Source organism: Pelobates fuscus, chromosome 5 (assembly GCF_036172605.1).
Source record: "Pelobates fuscus isolate aPelFus1 chromosome 5, aPelFus1.pri, whole genome shotgun sequence".
Taxonomy (NCBI): domain Eukaryota; kingdom Metazoa; phylum Chordata; class Amphibia; order Anura; family Pelobatidae; genus Pelobates; species Pelobates fuscus.
The window spans coordinates 191360223-191380717 of record NC_086321.1 but is presented as its reverse complement, the minus strand read 5'-3'; the positions used below and the strand labels follow the sequence as shown (position 1 = coordinate 191380717).

Sequence of the window (20495 nt, the reverse complement as noted above, 5' to 3'; positions counted from 1 at the left end):
CACACAGTGCCTCCATACACACTGCCCCCATGCACACACACACATTCACAGCCCCCCCATACAAACATTTCCCCACACACGCTACACATTCACACACTACACCCCCCACACACACATACACTGAACCTTTCACACACACTGCACCCCTCACACATTGTACCACTGCTCCTATACCCTACTACAGCCCCATATCCCAGCAAACCCCAGGTAAGTTGTCAAACTGTTCTTAAACGGTTTGACTACTTACTCTGTGAGGGGGTCCCGGTGTTCTATCATTCTGCTATACCTGTCAGATTTCTATACCCTCGTCACTTCCGGGGAGGGGAAGCAGCTGGATCCTGTGCTGCACATGCGTGCTAGCACTCCTGCTACTCCTCCACAGCCAGGTCCTGGAAGGTAAGTAAAACTAGTTTTACACTTTCATTATAGTTAGTGCATTCACTAAGCTTAGGACATGGGACATTTAGGGTTAATGTTAGGGTTCAAATTAGAGTTAGGATTAGGGACTTGTTCACATTGAGTGATATTTCACAATAGGGGAATATCACTAAATAGGGATTTCTCACACTCTATTTTAACCCTTACCCCAAGGGTTAGGGTAAGAATAGAGAGTGAGAGAGGTTAGAAGCACTTACCTAACCCTAATTTGAACCCTCACTTAACCCTAAATGTCCCGTGTGCCTAAGCTTAGTGAATGCACTAAATATAATGAAAGTGTAACACTAGTTTTACTTACCTTCCAGGACCTGGCTGTGGAGGAGTAGCAGGAGTGCTAGCACGCATGTGCAGCACAGGATCCAGCTGCTTCCCCTCCCCGGAAGTGCCGAGGGTATAGAAATCTGACGAGGTATAGCAGACTGATAGAACACCGGCACTCCTTGCACCATAACCACTACACAGAGCAGTAGTGGTTATTGTGCATGGATTTTTTCTTTAAATAATCTACAAGTGCCCCTCCCGGGATCAGGCTCTGGATCCTCCACTGGTATATGACATGTATATTAATGTGTGTATTAGATATATATATATATATATATATATATATATAATTATGTCTATTATATTTACACATATATTAATGTACATTTATATATGCATAATACACAGAGAAATGTCATTAATATGTACCATATGTAATGAGCAGATATTGGCCCAGTCTTGTTGCTAGGTAGGTGCACACTCCAGCACAATAACATATTTAAAAGTGAAGAGCGCACCCACAGGACTTCAAAGTAAACAAGATAACGTAATTTTTTTACAGTTGTGCCCAACATACATTCACCATTTCAGTCCCATTACCAAGCTTTCCTTAATATGTCATGGTAGTTGGACTGAAACATTGATTACATGCAAAGGCACATCTGCTTAAAATAAATCAGCACTTTTGTTTATTTTGAACCATATGAGTGCTTTTTTTACGTTGGAGTAATCATTTTTAATTTTAAGTTCTCTTTTCTAACTCTGTATCTGCACACTATGCTGGCGCGACGCATTATGGGGCTGGTAAAAAATTTTTTTCCAGGGCTGCTTTTAATGCCCAGTCCGGCCCTGTCTAAACACCTAAACACTTTAGCTTGCTGGAGTATATTATGTGTGAAGAGTGTGGCCTTTTTTCAGTTTACAAAAAGTGCAGATTTCAATAGAATTTGGCACTTTTGCAAATGAACCTTGTTTCACCTCCCCAACTGTCAAATAACAAAGTCTTGTTACTTCCTGGTTGCGTTAGCTCAGTGGAGCTAAACTCAAGAGGCAGCAATTGCTCTGAGCACCTGTATTGCAAATACTTCTCATTGAGCTACATTGGAAAGTCTCTGATTGGACAGACAGTCTTTGTTAAGGAAGAAGGGGAGGGCTTGCAAAGGCTGTAGACAAGAGATGCAGTCTGCTTCGTGATGGGTCCAATCAAATACTCCACAAAGAATCAATGCTTTTTAATGGGGGCTTTAGCGTCACATGACCGTGTTTATCTCAGTCAGTGTAGTGGAAGTGCCTCTAGTGGCTGGCAAGAAGACAGCCACTAGAGGTGGATTTAACCCCGCAAAGTACAAAAAAACTGCAATATTTTATATTTCAAGGTTAAAAGGACAGGACCAGTGCACCCAGGCCACTTCACTAGAAGTGATCTGAGTTACTTTAGTGGTCCTTTAAAGTGACACTGTCACCACCACCCCCCTCCCCGCCCCCTCCACCCCCAAAAAAATTGTATTTCATAAAGATAGAATCTTTATAAAATAAAAAATTTCACTGTGTTGGAATTTCACTGGAATTCCAATCCATTCATCTTTCCAGCCTTATGTTTAAGAACTTTTCTGGGAAGCTCCACCCTACCTGAGCAGAATGCTCTCCCTGGCTGTTCCCACCTTCTATAACCTCTGATCCAGTACCAGCACTTTATTTAGTCTACCTCAATACAAAAAGAAAGCAGATTGATCCTAATTTTCCTACAAAGAACTGCAATTATGGAACGACCTCCTGCACACTTTCAAATCTTCCCCATACCTAAGATCCTTTAAATCGGCACTGTCAAGGCCGAACCCAGTTTTTTTTTTGTTTTTTTTAACCCGACTCTACTACATCTAATTGTCCCCCCAGTTACCCCAAAAATTCCCCTAAGCCCCCACTTTACTTATTTTTTTTATCTTTGCCCGGACCAAGGTCCTGGGCACTGCCATCTTTGTGTGGGTAGATAGCGCTGTGAAATTCCCGCGCATGCCCAGTTAAACACTTGGGCATGCGAACGGGAATTTCATCTATTCATTCATTTACCAGAATGACGAATAAATGAATAGAAATTTTAAACAAATGAACGAAGACCTCTTTCTTGGTTCATTTGGTTTATTACAAGGAGGAAGCTACGGGCGCGTAGCTCCCTCCTTGTAATATGTAAAAATAGACAGGGAGCAGTGCTCCCCACCACTTCCTAAGCCCCCATGTCCTCCTTCACTCTATGGGGGTCAATATGACCCCCATAATAGTATAAGGGAGATTAAAATCTCCTGAATGCCCCTACTCGCTGTGCCGTGAGTAGGGGCATGTCTAGTGGCTGCTCACTGTTGAAAAAAGCCCCCTAGCATGTCCCCTCCCGAGCCCCCACCCATGCCATGTGAGTGGGGGCTATTAAACTGAAGGGGGGACCTAGCATCCCCCCCGGCCCCCACCCATGAGTGGCAGGTGGGGGCCCTAAATGAAAATAGGGGTCAACCTATTGTCCCCCCCCCCCCGGCCCACACCCATGAGCGGTGGGTGGGGGCCCTAAATGAAAATGGGGGGAGGGAACGACCCATTGTCCTCCCCCCGGCCCCACCCATGAGCGGTGGGTGGGGGCTCTGAATGAAAATGGGAGGTGGAACCTATGGTCCTCCGCCCCCGGCCCCCACCCATGAGCGGCAGGTGGAGACCCTGAATAAAAATGGGGGGACCTATTGTCCCCTTTCACCCACACCCATGGGTAACAGGTGGGGGCTATTAATGACAATGGGGGACCTATTGTCCGCCCTCGGCCCCCACGCATGGGCAGCCGGTGGGTTCTAAATTTTACCCCCCAGGTGACTAGGGATCCCTAAGCCCCTAGTCACCCCCCCACCCAAAAAACATTAAATTCCTACCTACCCCCTCACCCTAAAAATAGTGAGGGGGGAACAATAAAACGAAATACCTGTAAATAAAACAAACATCATTTGATGTCTTCTTTTTTCTAAAAACCTTGTAATTGGTTGCTTTTCAAATTGAAAGCAACCAATCAGAGGGTTATGAGTCAATTTATACAGCATTGGAAAATTCCAAAGACCTTTCCCACGCTGTATAAAATGACACAGAGCACTCTGGTTGGATTTTAAGCCAACCAATCAGAGTGCTGTAACAGGTAAATGTAGAGACGCTCAGAGTGCTCTGAGCCTAATTTCAGGGCGTGGAAAGGCTTTATAAGCCTTTCCCTGCCCTGAGGACCTCAGTCTGCACCATGCCCTCCATGGGTGAAGATGGAATATTTTTTTACTGTCAGGATTTTTTTTTGCTCTTGGGTTTTTTTATTTTATTTTCAAAGTTTGATGGGTATTAGGGTTTTTTTGGGGCCTTTTTTTGGGGCTGAAAAAATACGTTTTTTAGAAAAAAGAAGACATCCAATGGTAAGTTTGTTTTATTTACAGGTATTTTGTTTTATTGTTCCCCCCTCACTATTTTTAGGGTGAGGGCAGTAGGTAGGAATTTATTTAATTTTTTTGGGTGGAGGCCGGGGAGGAGGGCAATGGGTCCACCACATTTTCATTCAAGGCCCCCACCTGCTGATCATAGGTGGGGGCTGGGGGACAATAGGTTCCCCCCATTTTCATTTAGGGTCCCCAGGCGCTGCTCATGGGTGGGGACAGGGGGGGAGGGCGATATGTTGTGTCCCCCCCATTTTCATTCAGGGCCCCCATATGCCACTCGTAGGTGGGGGCCGGGGGGGGACAATAGGTCCCCCCATTTTCATTTGGGGCCCCCTGCTGCTGCTCATGGGTGGGTGCCAGGGGGTGGGACAATAGGTCCCCCCATTGTCATTTAGGACCCCCCTGCCGCTCATGGCCAGGGGGGGACACTAGGTCCCTTTCTTCAGTTTAATAGCTCCCACTCAAATGACATGGGTGGGGGCTCAGGAGGGGGGACACTAGGGTTTTTTTTTATATATAGCAAGTAGGGGCAGAATTTACTAATACTCAGTAATCTTTAATTAATATAAGTAAATTTGGCTGAAAGACCAATTTAGGTCTTTCAGCCTTTTGGTAGATAGCTCCCTAATACCGTGGGAATTAGGGAGTTATCTACTAAGCGGCTGCAAAATGCAGCCACGACACAAATCAGATTGGAATCAGAATGGAGAAACTGTTCTTATTCTGTTAGGAAAAAAATCGGTAGTTTCGCTGGCATTCTGTCTAAGGGACAGGACGTCCGGGAATACTGACAAGAAGCATTGCGATATCACGGAGGAAAGGTAAGAATTGTGGGAAAATTTCTCTGACCACAGGAAATGAAGAACACTTTGCTCCTCCGCTGGTCAGAGATGATCAGGTGTAGGAAACCTCCATAAGACAAAATAGTCCCTACTTTGTCTTATGTTTTAAAGAAATGTAGAGCAGACAGGAAGAAATGAAGAACAGGGGGCGCGTGTCTTGGCCACAAACTTAAATGGCCACGTTTTAGAAAGGCTCCTGGACAAGGGGGACAATTTTGTTCTAAAAGTGCCAATTTTAATCTTAATTGACCAACTCTAACCGAAGTTACAAATAGCCAGTCCAATTTCTACAATGCAGAAGCACAAAAAACCTGAAAAAATCATACCTGGAATGAAGAAAATGGAAGCAGGAGCTGCTGGGGTGCGTAAAAGTTCCCAGGCTCACTCCCCTGCTTCTAAACCCGTCTCGCGGCTGGTTTCGCCGCTAAAAATCTCGTTGGTGGTGTCGGGGAAATCCCTTCCTACCTCCCGCCCGGTCTCCCAAGCCATAACCTATGCCTGTGCGGCCACGACCCGTTCGCAGCATCCTGAGAGCGGCGGGACAGCGACCGTACTAGCTGACACTTCCGTGTACGGCTCAGAGTGCTCCAAGCACTCAGCATGCTTGGAGCGAAGTGCTGTGTCTCCCGCGAGCGGCAAGGACCACCCAGCAAGCCGCTTGCGGTCTAACACTAGAGCAAGTAAAGGGGAGGGCAGAGTGAGGTCACGCTCCCCATCGGGATCCTCAGGCTCCAGGTTGTCGGTCTCGGCAGGGGGGGGGGGCCTCTGCTGTCCGACCCAAAACATTTAAAGGCACAGTATTATATGGAGCCATGGAGGGCATTAATCAGCGAACGGAAATAATAGAGAATAGATTACACTCTCAGGAGCAATCTCACCTGGATCTGGTTGAAACTGTAAAAGAGCTCCAGAAGCAAGTGCACCAACAAGCGGAAAAGTTAGCGGACGCTGAGGATAGAAGTTAGCGTAATAACCTAAGGATCAGGGGGATCCCTGATAATATTGATTCTCCAAGTTATTTCCAGACAATGGTGAAGTCAGCTCTACCAACTGCTAATAATACAGATTTACTACTGGACCGCATCCATAGATTGCTCAAATCCGGCAATGCACCTGCGGCTGCACCCATAGATGTGATAGTAATATTTCACTACTACCACATTAAAGAGGAACTTCTTCGTGCAGTACGCATGTCAGGCCTCACAGGGGATTACAGCGGCATGAAGGTCTTCCAAGACTTCTCTGCTCAAACAATGAGGCGACGCAGGGAATTTCAACTTTTCACTGCGGAGCTAAGACGAAGAGGGATAAGATATAGATGGGGATTCCCGGTTAAAGTCCTTTCTCGCATAGATGGTCAGAATCTCATAATCACGTCGCCTGAGGAAGGAATGGAACTCATCAAATCCATGAATAGACGTCAGGTTTCGCCTCATAGACTCTCGCGATCTACTCCTATGCAGGCCAGCAAGAGAAGCAAATCGGACACTTCCTGAGATTCCAGCTCATAGAGCTACAGTCTTCATTTTCCACGGTTGTAAGTTGTTCGACACTTCAAGTTGAGATGCTCTTCCTATCTTTTTTTTTTTTATTCTTTATTTTTGTTGTGCGGCGGGTTACAGACATATCAGCAAGCGTCACAACAGCGTATCTCAGGTTTCACATAGATTAAACAGTGGCGTGACAATTCGCACATTTTTTTTATAATTTGCATGCTTAACTAAACAGTTATTCCAACAAAGTGAGATTTAGCTAAACTAACTAGCATAAAGAAAAAACATAGTAGTTATTGACACACTTATATGTATGATTAGTCAATTGGCAACAGAGAGTGGCAGCTAGTGGCACACGTTACAGGTCTAGCTCGCTGCTCCGTTTATGAGAGACATTTTAACAACTAAGCCTACATACTTGTGGAATGTGTAGGTGCCAATATGTTGTTAGACATAGGTTAAAACACGTTAAGGGGGGCTAGAGTGCGGTTTCTGAATATCACCATAACATGGCGATATCCAGTCAGGTGATGCCGTGGTATAGCAGGCCCTCAGAGCTTCACTATGGCTAGGGATCATTAAAGAAAAGTCATACATGTTATGACAGTGGCAGATCTAGAAAAGACAATTACTGGAGTCATTGTAGGAGTGCCACAGGATATGAAAAACATTAAGATGATCAGCATGAAAGAAGCATTAGTAAACAAAGTAAAGATAAAGATCATGCTTACAGACATTTAACTAAACTTGTGCTGATCAGGATATGCAGTTAAACCACTGGCAAATGCTGCATGGCTGCGTCTAGCTTGTTGCATGAAAAGATACGTGCTTTAATTATTAATGTAAGTTGAACAAACAGGTATATGGATCGCTCAGCTATATCGATCAAGAGGGCAACTTAAAGAACAAGGGAAAGATCTGTAGGTGAGTAAGTCCCAACTTGTAGATGGTGGGTCTTCCCTGGTAGGTGAGTGTTTCGTCAGCCCACTCCCAATGCCGGAAAGCACAAGTCCAGTGCGTTTAAGGTCCCAATGTCCATGACTATCAGAGTGTCATACGGGGGTTGAGTCCCAGCAGCATCCAGGCAAGCATGGGGGATAGTGGCCCTCCTGCCCCAGGCCATCATGAAGGCATGCATCCCAGTACCGCAGACTCGGACACTCACAAGTGAGGCCAAGTCTCACCCTTTTGGGATCCAGCCGAAGTTCCTGTTGGACTGTTGCCGCCTGCGGCGGTGGACCTTCAGTCTCCGTGGTCGATGTTTAAGGGGCTTAGCCTTGCGGGCCTTCAGCCTAGGTAGACTTAGGGTGGGTGACTTGGCTGCTGGTAGGTGAGTTGTGCCTGGAGGGGTCCCACTCCTCTCCCGCCTTGCTCCGTTGCTCTGCATCTCCCGGTCTTGGGTCAGTGAATCTGCGAGTCGTGCTTACAAGCGCGCCCATAAATGTGCAAAGTGCTCATCTATTCGCTTTATCATGCGATCGATAGGGCATTGTTGGGCCACCGCATGCTGTTGCTGGTCCTGTGTAAAGTCCGGACATGCTTCCGCCATCTTGGATCTGCAGTGAGCAGTTTTTGTGCCTTTTCAGTCGAGCTATGCGGGTTCCACCCGTGGGGACCGGGATAACCCCCGCCGGTCCAAAGGGGGGGGGTCTGCTGTGGTCACTTGCCGTGTCTAGCTGCTGTATCCAGCATGGGGAAACTGGCCACGTCTCCCCAGCTCTGATGCTGACAGGCCTCAATTTACTGTCGTGGTTCCCGGTGGTTTTGAGCCTCACTTCAGGTATCTAACAGTGCAGGAGTGTGTCCCCTTTCTGAAGAGCCCCTCAAATTTAAGTTTGTAGCCCAGTGTCTCGAGATATTGCCATAATACTGCGAGTTTATGCAGGAGCTTGTGCTAGGCACGTCTTGTCTGCTTACAGGTCAGGCTCCGCCCCCTGTTCTTCCTATCTTCACAAAGGAATTTTATTTATTTATTTTTAGACTTTTAATTTTAAGATTCTTCTTCTGTTTATTGATTTTTATGGTATGGTTCTGAGAAAACTTTATCTCTGAAACAGACTATCGAGTCCTGCTCCAGTCCGGAGATTTATCGGGATTACTTTGAATCTTGACTTGTTTCTCCTTTTTATGACAGACTTTTGAGTTTGCACACCAACGTTTATTTGATATGTGACTCTACGGTTTATTTCAGAAATCGATTCGATTACTTAAAACTTTCTAAATTTATACAATCAAAATAGTTTTTTATATAATTTCATATTTATTTAATTTTATTATTATTTTTTTATTGTTTTGTGCTTTTTGTCCTTTCAAATGTCATACTTAAAAAGTTGCTTTTTGTTTAGTTTTTTACTATTTATATAGGCTCCCCTTGTACCCAGTAGCCTTCTCTCCCCCCAACCTGGGCCTAACACCCTGAGATGGAGAAACTTTTTTTGTTCTCCCTCATGGCCCTCTTTCACTGTTTGTTTTTCTCCCCTGATAGAATTTTTTTTTTTGTCCAACCATTCTTTAAAGTTTGGTAGAAACGTTTCCAGATCACAAACCACTGAAATGCTTCATACAAAAATGCATACTACGTGGCATCAGCAACTTGCAAAAATTGGTTTATTTACTATTCCTGTACACACATGTACACAGCTTGAGTTTGTTTTGACATTATTGTTGGACGTGCATGTTTCTCTCTTGGAAGGCGGTTGCTTGGACTCTCACAAAGTTGAATGTTCTTTTACCCTTTACCAGGTATTGCTGTTCCATAAACCATGGTTTTAAAATATGTCATTTAATGTGAGAGGCCTGAACACCGCCCACAAGAGACGATTATTATTCAAAGAAGCAAAACCCAACAAATCAGATTTCATCTGTGTACAGGAAACGCATTTTAAAGATGATAAAGACCATAAGATTATGTCAAAGCTTTTCCCAGTCCAATACCATTGCACTCATAAATCCAAGTCTAGAGGTACGTCGATTTTCTTCCACAGGAATGTAGCATGTTTGACAAACAAAGTAATAACGGATGATGGCGGGAGGTATTTAATATGGAGAGGATCACTCAATACTATTGAATATACTATTGTGAACATGTATTTTCCCAACAACCCAGTTGCAGGTTTTTAGGAAATTGATGGACTTAGTGAATGAGAATGTGAGAGGCAGCTTGGTAATGTGTGGCGACACAAATTTTGTTATGGATGGAGAATTGGATAACGCTAGGGAAGAACATGATCAACAGAATAGAGGGGACAGTGACAGATTAGCGTACAAATGCTCCTGACACATGATTGAATGTGGCTTATACGACTCCTGGAGACTGATGCATGAGAATGAAAGAGATTTTACGCATTATTCTGTCTCTAAAAATATGTATTCCAGGCTGGACTGGTTTATGGTCTAGGGTGCTTTAATCCCGCACATCTTGAAATCTGATATCTTAGACATCAACTGGTCCGACCATGCTCCAATCATAATGCATATTGACGAAATTGTTTCATCAGCCCCAAACAGAACCTGGAAATTAGGCGATTGTTTGTTAAATGATGTTGTGAACAGGTCATTGATGGAGAAAGCTTTGAGTGATTATTTTTCAGAAAATGCCTCACCCGAGGTTCCTGGCGAGGTGACTTGGAATGTGTATTAGGCTGTGTTAAGAGGTCATTTTATTTCTAGAGCATCTCACCTGAAGAGAATTAATAGCAATAATTTAAGAACATTGGAAAAAGAATTGTACAATTTGAACCAGGCTAATAAATTTGGTCCATCGTCCTCCCTATCAGCAATGATAGGAGAAATTAAGGCTAAAATTAACAAAATTTATTTAAATCGTACATCTCTCATGGTGAGTCATCTCAGGAAAACATTTTACTTAAAAGGCAACAGGGCCTCAACTCTTTTGGCATCCAAACTCCGGCATGTGAATGCCCAATCAAAAATAGCATATTTACTTGATGATCAGGGGCGAAAAGTGTTTCATCCAACTAAAATTAGTGATATGTTTGCAGAGTACTATAGTAAACTTTATAATTTAGAATGTAATTCGGACCTTCCCCAGCTTTCTGCAACAACAATTGATAAATTCTTAGACAGAGTGACATTGCCTCGGCTGTCTCCAGGACATTTAGAAAGCTTAGAATGTGAAATATCAGCAGAAGAGATAGCTGAGGCGATCAAACTTAGGCCATCTGGAAAAGCCCCTGGTCCCGATGGATTCACTATTTTATATTATAAAACATTTCCAGAAATTTTTATTCCTCATATGACTAAAATGTTCAATTCCTATAAGTCCAGGGGAAAGATGCCGGAGGAGTCCTTGTGCGCACGAATAGTCACCTTGCCAAAACCGGGAAAAACTCCAGATAGATGCCCTAACTTTAGGCCCATTTCTTTGATTAATAACGATTCAAAGATTTTTTCTAAAGTTCTCGCAAATAGATTAACCAAATTAATCCCATTGCTTATTAATAAGGATCAAGTGGGTTTTGTACAGGATAGACAGGCGCCAGATGGAACTAGAAGATTCATAAACTTGATTCAGCACATCAATATGACCAAAACGCCTTCTTTGCTTCTATCTCGACGCACAGAAGGCGTTTGACAGGATACATTGGGGATATTTATGGAGAACGTTAGACAGGTTCAACATACCATCATCCTTTATCACAGCAATTAAGGCGCTATATTGCGCACCCTCCGCCCATGTCTCAGCTTTCGGCTTCACATCTAAAACTTTCTCTCTAACCAATGGGACGAGACAGGGGTGCCCTTTATCTCCAATTTTATTTGTTTTAGCGATAGAACCCCTGGCTGAACTAATTAGAACGACCCCACAAATTGTAGGAATTGCTATTAAAGAATCCATTCATAAAATTGGCCTGTTTGCAGACAATATAATCCTAGCTGTCAAAAACCCAAAAGAATCTTTGAGACACCTCAAGGACATTTTAACTCAATTTGGCGAGATATCGTACTACAAATTAAACGAGTTTAAGACTCAGGCCCTTCCGTTTCATTTAAATAATTTGGAAACCACTGCCCTTAAGAAATCATATTTATTTGATTGGAGAACTGACTATATGGAATATCTTGGCATTAATTTATGCAAAAATTTGGTCAATATGCACAATCACAACTTGAGGAAAGCATGGTCGGACTTACAAAATAGATGGAGAGATGGGGCGGAGAGAGATGGAGATGGAGCTCTCATGGCTGGGGAGGGTCGCATCTATTAAAATGATGATACTTCCAAAAATTTTTTTTTTTTTAGTACCATCCCTTTGTCCATCCCATGATCATTTTTTAATAAAGTTCACTCGACAATGCTGAAGTTCATGTGGGGGCACAAGCCTGCCCGAGTAAGGCTCACTTCCCTGCAGCACCATAAATCGGATGGCGGTATCGGTGTCCCCGATATCCGCAAATATTATTTCGCCACTAACGCTGCAGTGGCTGTGAGCTTTAATAACCAGGTTGATAAACCCAGATGGATGGAAATAGAAGAATCGAACATTTTACCGGTTAGATTGTCAGAATTACCTTGGTTAAATCCTAAGAAAAGACCTGGAATTACAAAATTATTTTTATCTACCAAGACTACGCTCAAGGCCTGGGACATTATTTTTAAAAATGACCACTCTCCCAGTTTATATAGAGCAATGCCTATTGAGTTATTGAAAGATTATATACCATCCTTAAAAATAGAACTGTTGAAGGATTGCTCTGTAACTAATCTGGATAATTTTTATTTTTTTTTATGGCAATGCTATTCTTTCTTTGGAAAAATTGAAGCTTAAGTATGGATTAACAAATGTATGTGAACTGGAATGTATGCTAATCATTGACAAATTGAAAGAATTATACCAGGTATCTGAAGCAGATAAAAACTATAAATCACTTGAAATATCTCCATTAGAGAGGTTTTTTTTATACAGCTCCATTAGTAAAGGTATGATATCCTTATGTTATTCGTTTTATAATGCCAAAATTATGTACAACATTTTTGCCATATACATTGTTATGCCTATTTCAATGATGGATGGATACCCCTTCCCATTTCCAAGTTCCCCTCCTTTTCCTACCCCTAATACAATGTTTGTATTATTATTACTTGTTATTCAAAATATTAAAACTTTAATAAAAATTATTTGAAAAGAAATGAAGAACAGATCCTGACAGAGGGAGAGAAGATGAATCGATTGGGGAAAGGTAAGTTCGGCATGACAGTGCTGCTTTAAGAGCTCCCTCTCTACATATCTCAAAACAGAATGCACCTGTCATGGGTGATTATATATTTCCTACCTGTTCTATGTTAAATGTTGTATATATTGTGTATTAATATTGTTTTTGTATTTTATTGTACTCTGTTGTATCAATGCAATGTTTTGTGGACCCAGGACATATTTGAAAACGAGAGAAATGTATCCCATGACATACTTGATAACGAGAACAATGTATCCTTCCTGGTAAAATATTTTATCAATAAATAAATAAATATTAAATAAATGGCCAGGTGCCAGGTTTGCATTTACTAATTTGTTTCCATATAGTTTACAATGTATGGAAAATATGGTTGCATATACAATAATATGACATTTTTCATGCCACACCAAGATTATGCCCCTCCTAGACCCTTGGTGAAGATTTTTCTAATACTAAAGTGTGGGCAAGTGGCATCATGTGTTTGTTCTGCCAGGATTCTTTATTGAGGTTCCGGAGTGTGGCTTCCGTGCATGTAGACTAGGGATTGCAATATGGTGTTGTATGAACTAAAAGAAGTGTGAAGATATTGGACAGATTAGTAGCCAGTACTCTGGCTGCTCGGCTACATTTCCAGAATTAGTGTCAAGTTGCTGCTCCTTATACCATTCCCCTGCAAAGAAATGAAAGAGACCCTTTTTTTTTTTTGTCATCTGCACTAATATTGATGGTGAAAATAGTCTTTGATTACGTCAGGTCTCTGTGGATTATCAGTATATTTTGTTGCAATATGGACCAGCTACTCCATTTTTAATAATATTGTGCAACCTTGACAATTTAAGTTACTGTCATTCCTCGAAACCGTATTAGTTTATGACTAATGCTATAAAATGTAATCTCCTGGCATTTGTTAGAAAGTATTAATCAAATGATTGCTTTTCTCACCTTAGAGAGCACAGATGCCAGGACAAGATGTGTATTGGACTTGAGCTTTATGGACAGCCCCTCCTTTGCCCCCATTTAATTAATTAAGTGCATTGGCTACAGCATAACACATTTCTCAGTTATTCACTCAACCATAAAGAATAAGATCACTTTTATGCTTTAGAAAACTCAGTCTACCATGTCTTTATAACAGACCTGCTGTCAAAAACATTCTGCTCTAGAAAACCTAGTAAAACACCTTAAACCTTGTTAGTCAGTTATCTTTTTTTTTTTATTTTTTTTTAGGGATGACTTCCACAATTTCTGTATTATTGTAGAATCAAATAAATGTTCTGTATGAATGTACTAACAAATATTCCAAATAGGCTGCAGGCATTATGAAACACACATATTTCTAGACATCATATCTCATTTTTTTTATGTATTTATAAAGCATGGTTTATCTGGTTGGCAATCCATCTGGTAGACTGGATGAAAGCACAATTTTGATACTGAATTTGCATTCATTTAATGATGTATAAAGGGAACAATCGTAATGCTAAAACTGTTCATACCAATGAAACAAGAGTTTGGGAGTCATTGATACATGTTGCCTCTACACTATGGTTTCCCCACATACTACCTTATTGCTTCTGCTCTGCCTGATATTACCTGTTTGAGGGTCCACAGAGAAGTATGGCTGCCCCTCCAGGACAGTATACACCAGTCGAGCACTGTTCCCATATGTAGGATCATCAGCATCACTGGCGGTCACCTGGATCACAGAGGTTCCTGCAGGAAAATGCACAATCAGCTGATTTTTAACCTGCACTATTTAGCTTGTACCTAATTTACCTATCATCATAGCCATCTGTAATGTACTAACAAATCTTTTAGATCGCCATTTGTACCTTCTCTTTACCTACAGCGAAATATTATGAAAGGGTCAGATAAGTAGGGGCAGCTTCAGACTGCTAAATAGTTAAAACTTGGTATCATTTATCAATTGTTGACATGTATTGCCATTAGTCGCTTCCAACTCAAGAACATAGCGCGCATCCGCCCATATCTAACGCCGGACGCGGCTAAGGTACTGGTTCATGCTGTTGTTCTCTCTCGCCTTGACTATTGCAATCCCCTTCTCACCGGTCTTACATGTTCCCAGCTTGCACCACTGAAATCTATAATGAATGCGGCTGCGAGGCTTATTTTCCTGTCCGGTCGCACCTCCCATGCCTCCACGCTCTGTCAGTCACTGCATTGGCTTCCAGTTAGATATAGGGCCCAATTAAAAATTCTGGCAATGCTTACAAATCCCTGCATAATGCTGCTCCAACATACCTATCCTCCCTCATACACAAGTATGTCCCATCGAGACCCCTGCGCTCAGCCCAAGACCTACGCCTATCCTCTGCCCGGATCCCCACCTCTGATGCTCGCCTTCAAGACTTCTCCAGGGCTGCACCTCTTCTGTGGAACTCCCTTCCCTCCTCAATCCGACTTTCACCCAGCCTCCACTCCTTCAAAAAATCTTTGAAAACTCACTTCTTCATTAAAGCGTATCAATTACACTGTCAGCAGGTTTCTCATCCCCCACCCCATGAGTCCTTTCCTGCAACTGTCAAAAATGACATACCAAGCACTCAATAAACCCTTCTCTAACAAACTATTTAATTCCCCTAATCTAACCCTTTGTGTCACTATACCCAACTCCCTCTAGCATGTAAGCTCATCGAGCAGGGCCCTCAACCCCCTCTGTTCCTGTACGTCCAGTGGTCTGATCTCAATTATGTGTCTGTTAGTCCACCCATTGTACAGCACTACGGAATTTGTTGGCGCTAAATAAATAATAAAATAATAATAATAATTAGTAATGACATAATAAACTTATTTAATGTATAATTAAATGTCTAATGTGTAGAACCTGAAACAAATTATATTGATGCATTTATTCCCATAACTTAATGACCATTGCTTTGGAAAATTACCAAATATATGATTAACATGAAGTCTACCATTTTGAGATGCTTGAACTGATTTCCTTATGCTTTAAAAAAAGAAAAAATATTTTATAAAAAGTATGGTAATGCTATATAAAAAATAACCAATTGACTGTTGGGTGTTCAAGTACAGAGGAATTAAGGTGGTGATCAATAGTTTCTATAGCAAACACCATAGTTCCATGAGTGTAAGAGACATATGTACAAAGTGATTCACCGTTTTTTATATTAACAGTGTTAGAGCCAGGATGTTATTGTTTATGTACTTAGACCCCTTAATGGCAGCATGGGTGAAAACCTGTCTCCAAACAGAATAATCCCCCCTCACCTACGTTGGACATCTCTGGCACAGTGGCTTTGTAGGGAGGGTGTAGAAAGACAGGAGGGTTGTCATTTATGTCTTGCACTTTGATGATAAATTGTGAGGGAGGTTCAAGAGGTCGAAGAGTCAATTTGTCCACAGCCTGTGCCAGTAAAATGTACTCTGCTTTCTCTTCTCGGTCCAGAGACTTAGTTACATGGATATTTCCAGTCTTATCATCAATGACAAACACAGAGCCAGCTCCTTCTCCAGTCAACAGGTACTTGGCTCGTCCCTCCCCTCGATCCACATCTGTGTGCAGCTGAAGAGTCAATATACACATTATATAGCAGAATTAATGGTAAAATAAAAGATCAAACCAGGTTCACATTTTCAAGGAATTACTACTCTAGAGAACCTTTAATATATTCCCATAAATGTCATTGTGGCGCGGAACCTCATGCAAGGTTATACTTAAACATTTAATCTGTATTGTTTGGAAGAGTCGAGCATAATGCACATGGCCTCAGTCATCTTTGTAAATGAGATTTTAATTTGGATCAGAAGTGGTGGCTACGCAGATATTGATTCATGCCTATTTTCTTGTTAATTTTATGAGGGCCATTTCAACCTAGACCTTTGCTAATTTAAATTAACTGGTAATGAATTACACTGTATATCTTGGTTTGTTTAATTTATATGTCCTTTATTATCATTTGAAGCATTGTTTCACTAGAATGACAGACATGTATTGATCCACCTGTCCATATATACAGATCCTGAATACCTACACTGTTTTGGAGTACTCAAATTAATTACTGTGAATAGTAAGAGCATTACTAAAACAAAAACAAAACAAAAAAAACGAGAGATTTGGCACTCACCCAGTGTTATACATAAAAATGGTTTTAATGCTATTCTCTTTAAAATGTAATGCATATTGACTATGCATGGATAGGAATGTACTAATTCTCGATCTGTGATAAATTTGACACTTGTAAAACTAATGTAAAACTATACATACAATATATGTTGTTGGTATAGAATTGCTAATAATAATAATATCATTATTCCTATCATCATTTGTAATAGTCTGTCTAATTGCTAATTTCCCCTTAATAATCTTGTATAGTGCTGCGGAATTTGATGGAATAAATTATATAAATACCAATAATAACAATATCACTATCTGGTTTTATAGAACTCTGTTTTTTTATGTTTTTGCTTAGTACTGCAGCAGTTTGTAAAAGTCTTGCATAGTCAGCAGCGCAGGTTAACACTGTGTACGTCAAAATCGGTAAACTAATAGTAGAGTTGGGGTGGCTGTTATTAAACCAATATCACCATTGTCACTTCTCTGGAATTTACAGGAGTAAGTATATCTTTTTTTTAAATAATCTTTATTTGAAACACGTTTCTTTTACAATATCTCAAAAAAGAAAGCAATACTAAAATAGAATTAAATTCCTGTTATAGGATCCATCATGCGTTACTTATCACGCAACAAACAACCAGCCAACAGAAATGAGATTAAGAATGACCTTTGTAGCCTGCTTCAATATCCATCTATTAAAGAGCGAAACCAATAGACTGGGTGGGGAATTTGAAAATCTATGGGAACAGGAACAAAGGGAGGTGGGGGGGGGACAGGAAACCCCCTCAATATTTGTGAATAAACATGTTGCTAACTATGCCTCCACAAATCAGCTACCCTCTGGGAGATTTGAAACAAAGCCAATCCATGGCATCCATGTCTACAAGCAATTCTCAAAATGACTTTGTACAACAGCAGTCAGAGACTCCATTGCATGAATATCTTCACCTAAAAGCACCCATTGTTGGAGAGTGGGAGCAGACAGTTGTGTCTATTTGGTTGAGATAATGTGAAGGAATGCACCTTGATTCCAAGGCTCAAGCTTGTAGGTGCCATACAAAGGCTAGCCTATATTAAAATTGGCTAAACTTGGACTCGTTATATGCTTTATGTATAAATGAACATTGATCTCTTTAAGTTTAGTTTCTAGTGACCACTGGCCCTCACCAGAGCATTTCTTGCCCCCTGTTTGTGCAAGTTCTTATCTTGTGTCCTTGAGAAATGTATCTATTCTTACATTCCTTTCCTGTTACTGTTTAAACACAGGACATCTGTGTTATTTTGCTTACAAGCAAGTATATGTTTCAATATGTTTCAAAACGTATACAAACTAAGCTCTCCCAATTAAAGGCGGAAGCATTCTTTGATTCACAACTATCACGAGGCACTCACTGAAGCGTGCAAACTGGCCTCTGGTAAGACAGCTAATATTTACGCAGACTCTCGCTATGCCTTTGGTATAGCCCATGACTTTGGGCCTATATGGCGTGCTCGTGATTTTCTCACCTCAGCAGCAACTCCAGTCAAGAACTCTGAAGTCGTGAGTGCCCTAATGGACGCTATCCTGCTACCCACTCAAGTAGGCATCATCAAGGTGGCAGCTCACGTGAAGATCACAGGTGAAATTACAAGAGGAAACCACAAAGCAGACGAAGCTGCCAAGCAAGCAGCAATCCAACTTCATCCTTCTACAGTTAATACCTATTCTTCCAGAAAATACTGTGGACTACAATATATTGTTGAGCCTGCAGAAGCAAGCAAGCAAGGAAGAACAAGTTCTCTGGAGGAAACAAGATGCAGAACCTGATGATAACAAAATGTGGAGAAAAGGTAAAATAGTGTGTGTAAAATACTGTGTCTACCACGAGTATTGTAGCCCATGGACCCACATATTTATCAAAGATGAACATGAACTGTGTAGTGAATACCCATTGGCTGGCGCCTGGGTTTACCGTTGTAGCAGCTAAACACACCCAAGCTTGATTTATGCTAGAAATAACCCCGTACAGGCTGTCAAAACACCAGGTAAACATATCCCAAGGCCACTTTACCCGTTTCAGAGACTGCAGATAGACTATGTTCAACTGCTTAAGGTAGGAGTATATTAATATGTGTTGGTGTGCATTGATCTCTTTTCAGGCTGACCTGAGGCCTACCCAGTGTCGAAAGCCACAGCGAAGGTCACGGCAAGTAAACTTCTGAAGGAACTGGAATGTAGATACGGGGTACCTGAAGTGATTGAGAGTGACAGAGGTAGCCATTTCACTGGGGAAATAATACAAGAAATCATGAAAGCACTAGGGATCAGTCAGGCTTTCCACACCCCCTACCATCCCCAGAGTAGTGGGAAAGTAGAAAGGGTGAATGACACTTTAAAAAAAACGTGCAAAGGCCATGCAAGAGACAAGGAAGCCGTGGACTGAGTGCCTCCCCCTAGTACTCTTCTCTATGAGATTCACCCCCGAGACCAGAAAAAGCTTGTCCCCCTTTGAGATTCTTTTTGGCTGTGCCCCTAAGACAGGCCTCTACTTCCCCCAGACCCTCTAGATGCAGCATGGTAGTATGACCTCCTCTGTGCAGGCTCTCCATAGCAGGTTAGGGCAGGTGCATAAACAAGTGTTTGGTTCTCTTCCAGATCCGGACTCCAGTTCTGCCATTCATAAACTGCAAACAGGAGATTGGGTAGTGATAAAAAGACATGTGAGGAAAGGACTTGATCTGAAATTTGATGGCCCCTTCCAGGTGTTGCTAACTACAGCCACCTCAGTAAAACTTGAAGGAAAGACCGCGTGGATACATGCCAGTCACTATAAACAAGTCACTCCGACTGATCCTTCAACATGAAAGTGCTCTTATCCTTTTTCATTATATGTATTATTGGGTGGGGTGAACCAAGCCTGTTAGCACGGGAAAACAAACCCTGGCAGGATAATATACGGATACAGATAGCAAAGGCTTTCAACCTAACCTCTTTTTGCTTCAACCCACTACATAATACTAAACATGCTATAGAATCTTGCTAAGTGGCAGTACCCACCCCTGGGCAAATACTTGAAAAATATTGATATGACAATAAACCAGCTCCCCCAGTACCCTCTGGTTTAGAAAACCCAGGTCCCAGAGATGGACCCCTGACAACTATCAGTCACAACCCCTCTAGGGATTTTGCCCTGACCCCAGAGTGTGAACTGTACTCATATGCCAATACACCCCTGAAGGCAGCCCCCCCATTAACCCTCCATACGTTAAATGTTACCTCAGCAGAAATATGTTGGTATTTTACCTGTGAGTATCGTTCAAAGACTATTAGCACTAACCAAGCTCCATCAGATGACTTTTGCCTCACCAAGCGCAATATTACTTATTGTAGAAATGTTACTAACTCCATGTCTTGCAACAGCACTGCTTATTGTCTTGCTAAAAATAACATTTGGTATGCTGATTGGGCCAATAATACTGTAATGCACGACTCCTCTTTTAATATGGTGGCCTGCAATCAGGAACATAAAGTCTATAGTTTTCATAAGAATGTCCAACTTCCCTTAGGATGGACTTTCTCCTGCAGCAACCTTACCTAGGCCTATGTCCCGGGCAATATCACAGGAGGCCCTTGTACCATTTCCCGTTTAACAAGTTAGACTTATCTTTGGGACAAGTCCCACATTAGGGATCCAATCACAGAAAAAGGAGCACTACGGACTCTTTCCCCGCTGACTGTGACTCC

General features: G+C 41.8%; 1 protein-coding gene across 1 annotated transcript in view; it reads right to left on the bottom strand.

Moving 5' to 3' along the window:
• CDH24 (cadherin 24) overlaps positions 1-20495 on the bottom strand; it is a 162947-nt gene that overhangs the window by 55305 nt on the left and 87147 nt on the right. Inside the window, exons 3-4 of the mRNA XM_063454855.1 lie at positions 15925-16219; positions 14269-14388 (exon numbers count right to left, since the gene is read on the bottom strand). Of these exons, the coding sequence (XP_063310925.1) occupies positions 14269-14388; positions 15925-16219 (415 nt within the window). The remainder of the gene's footprint in view (positions 1-14268; positions 14389-15924; positions 16220-20495) is intronic.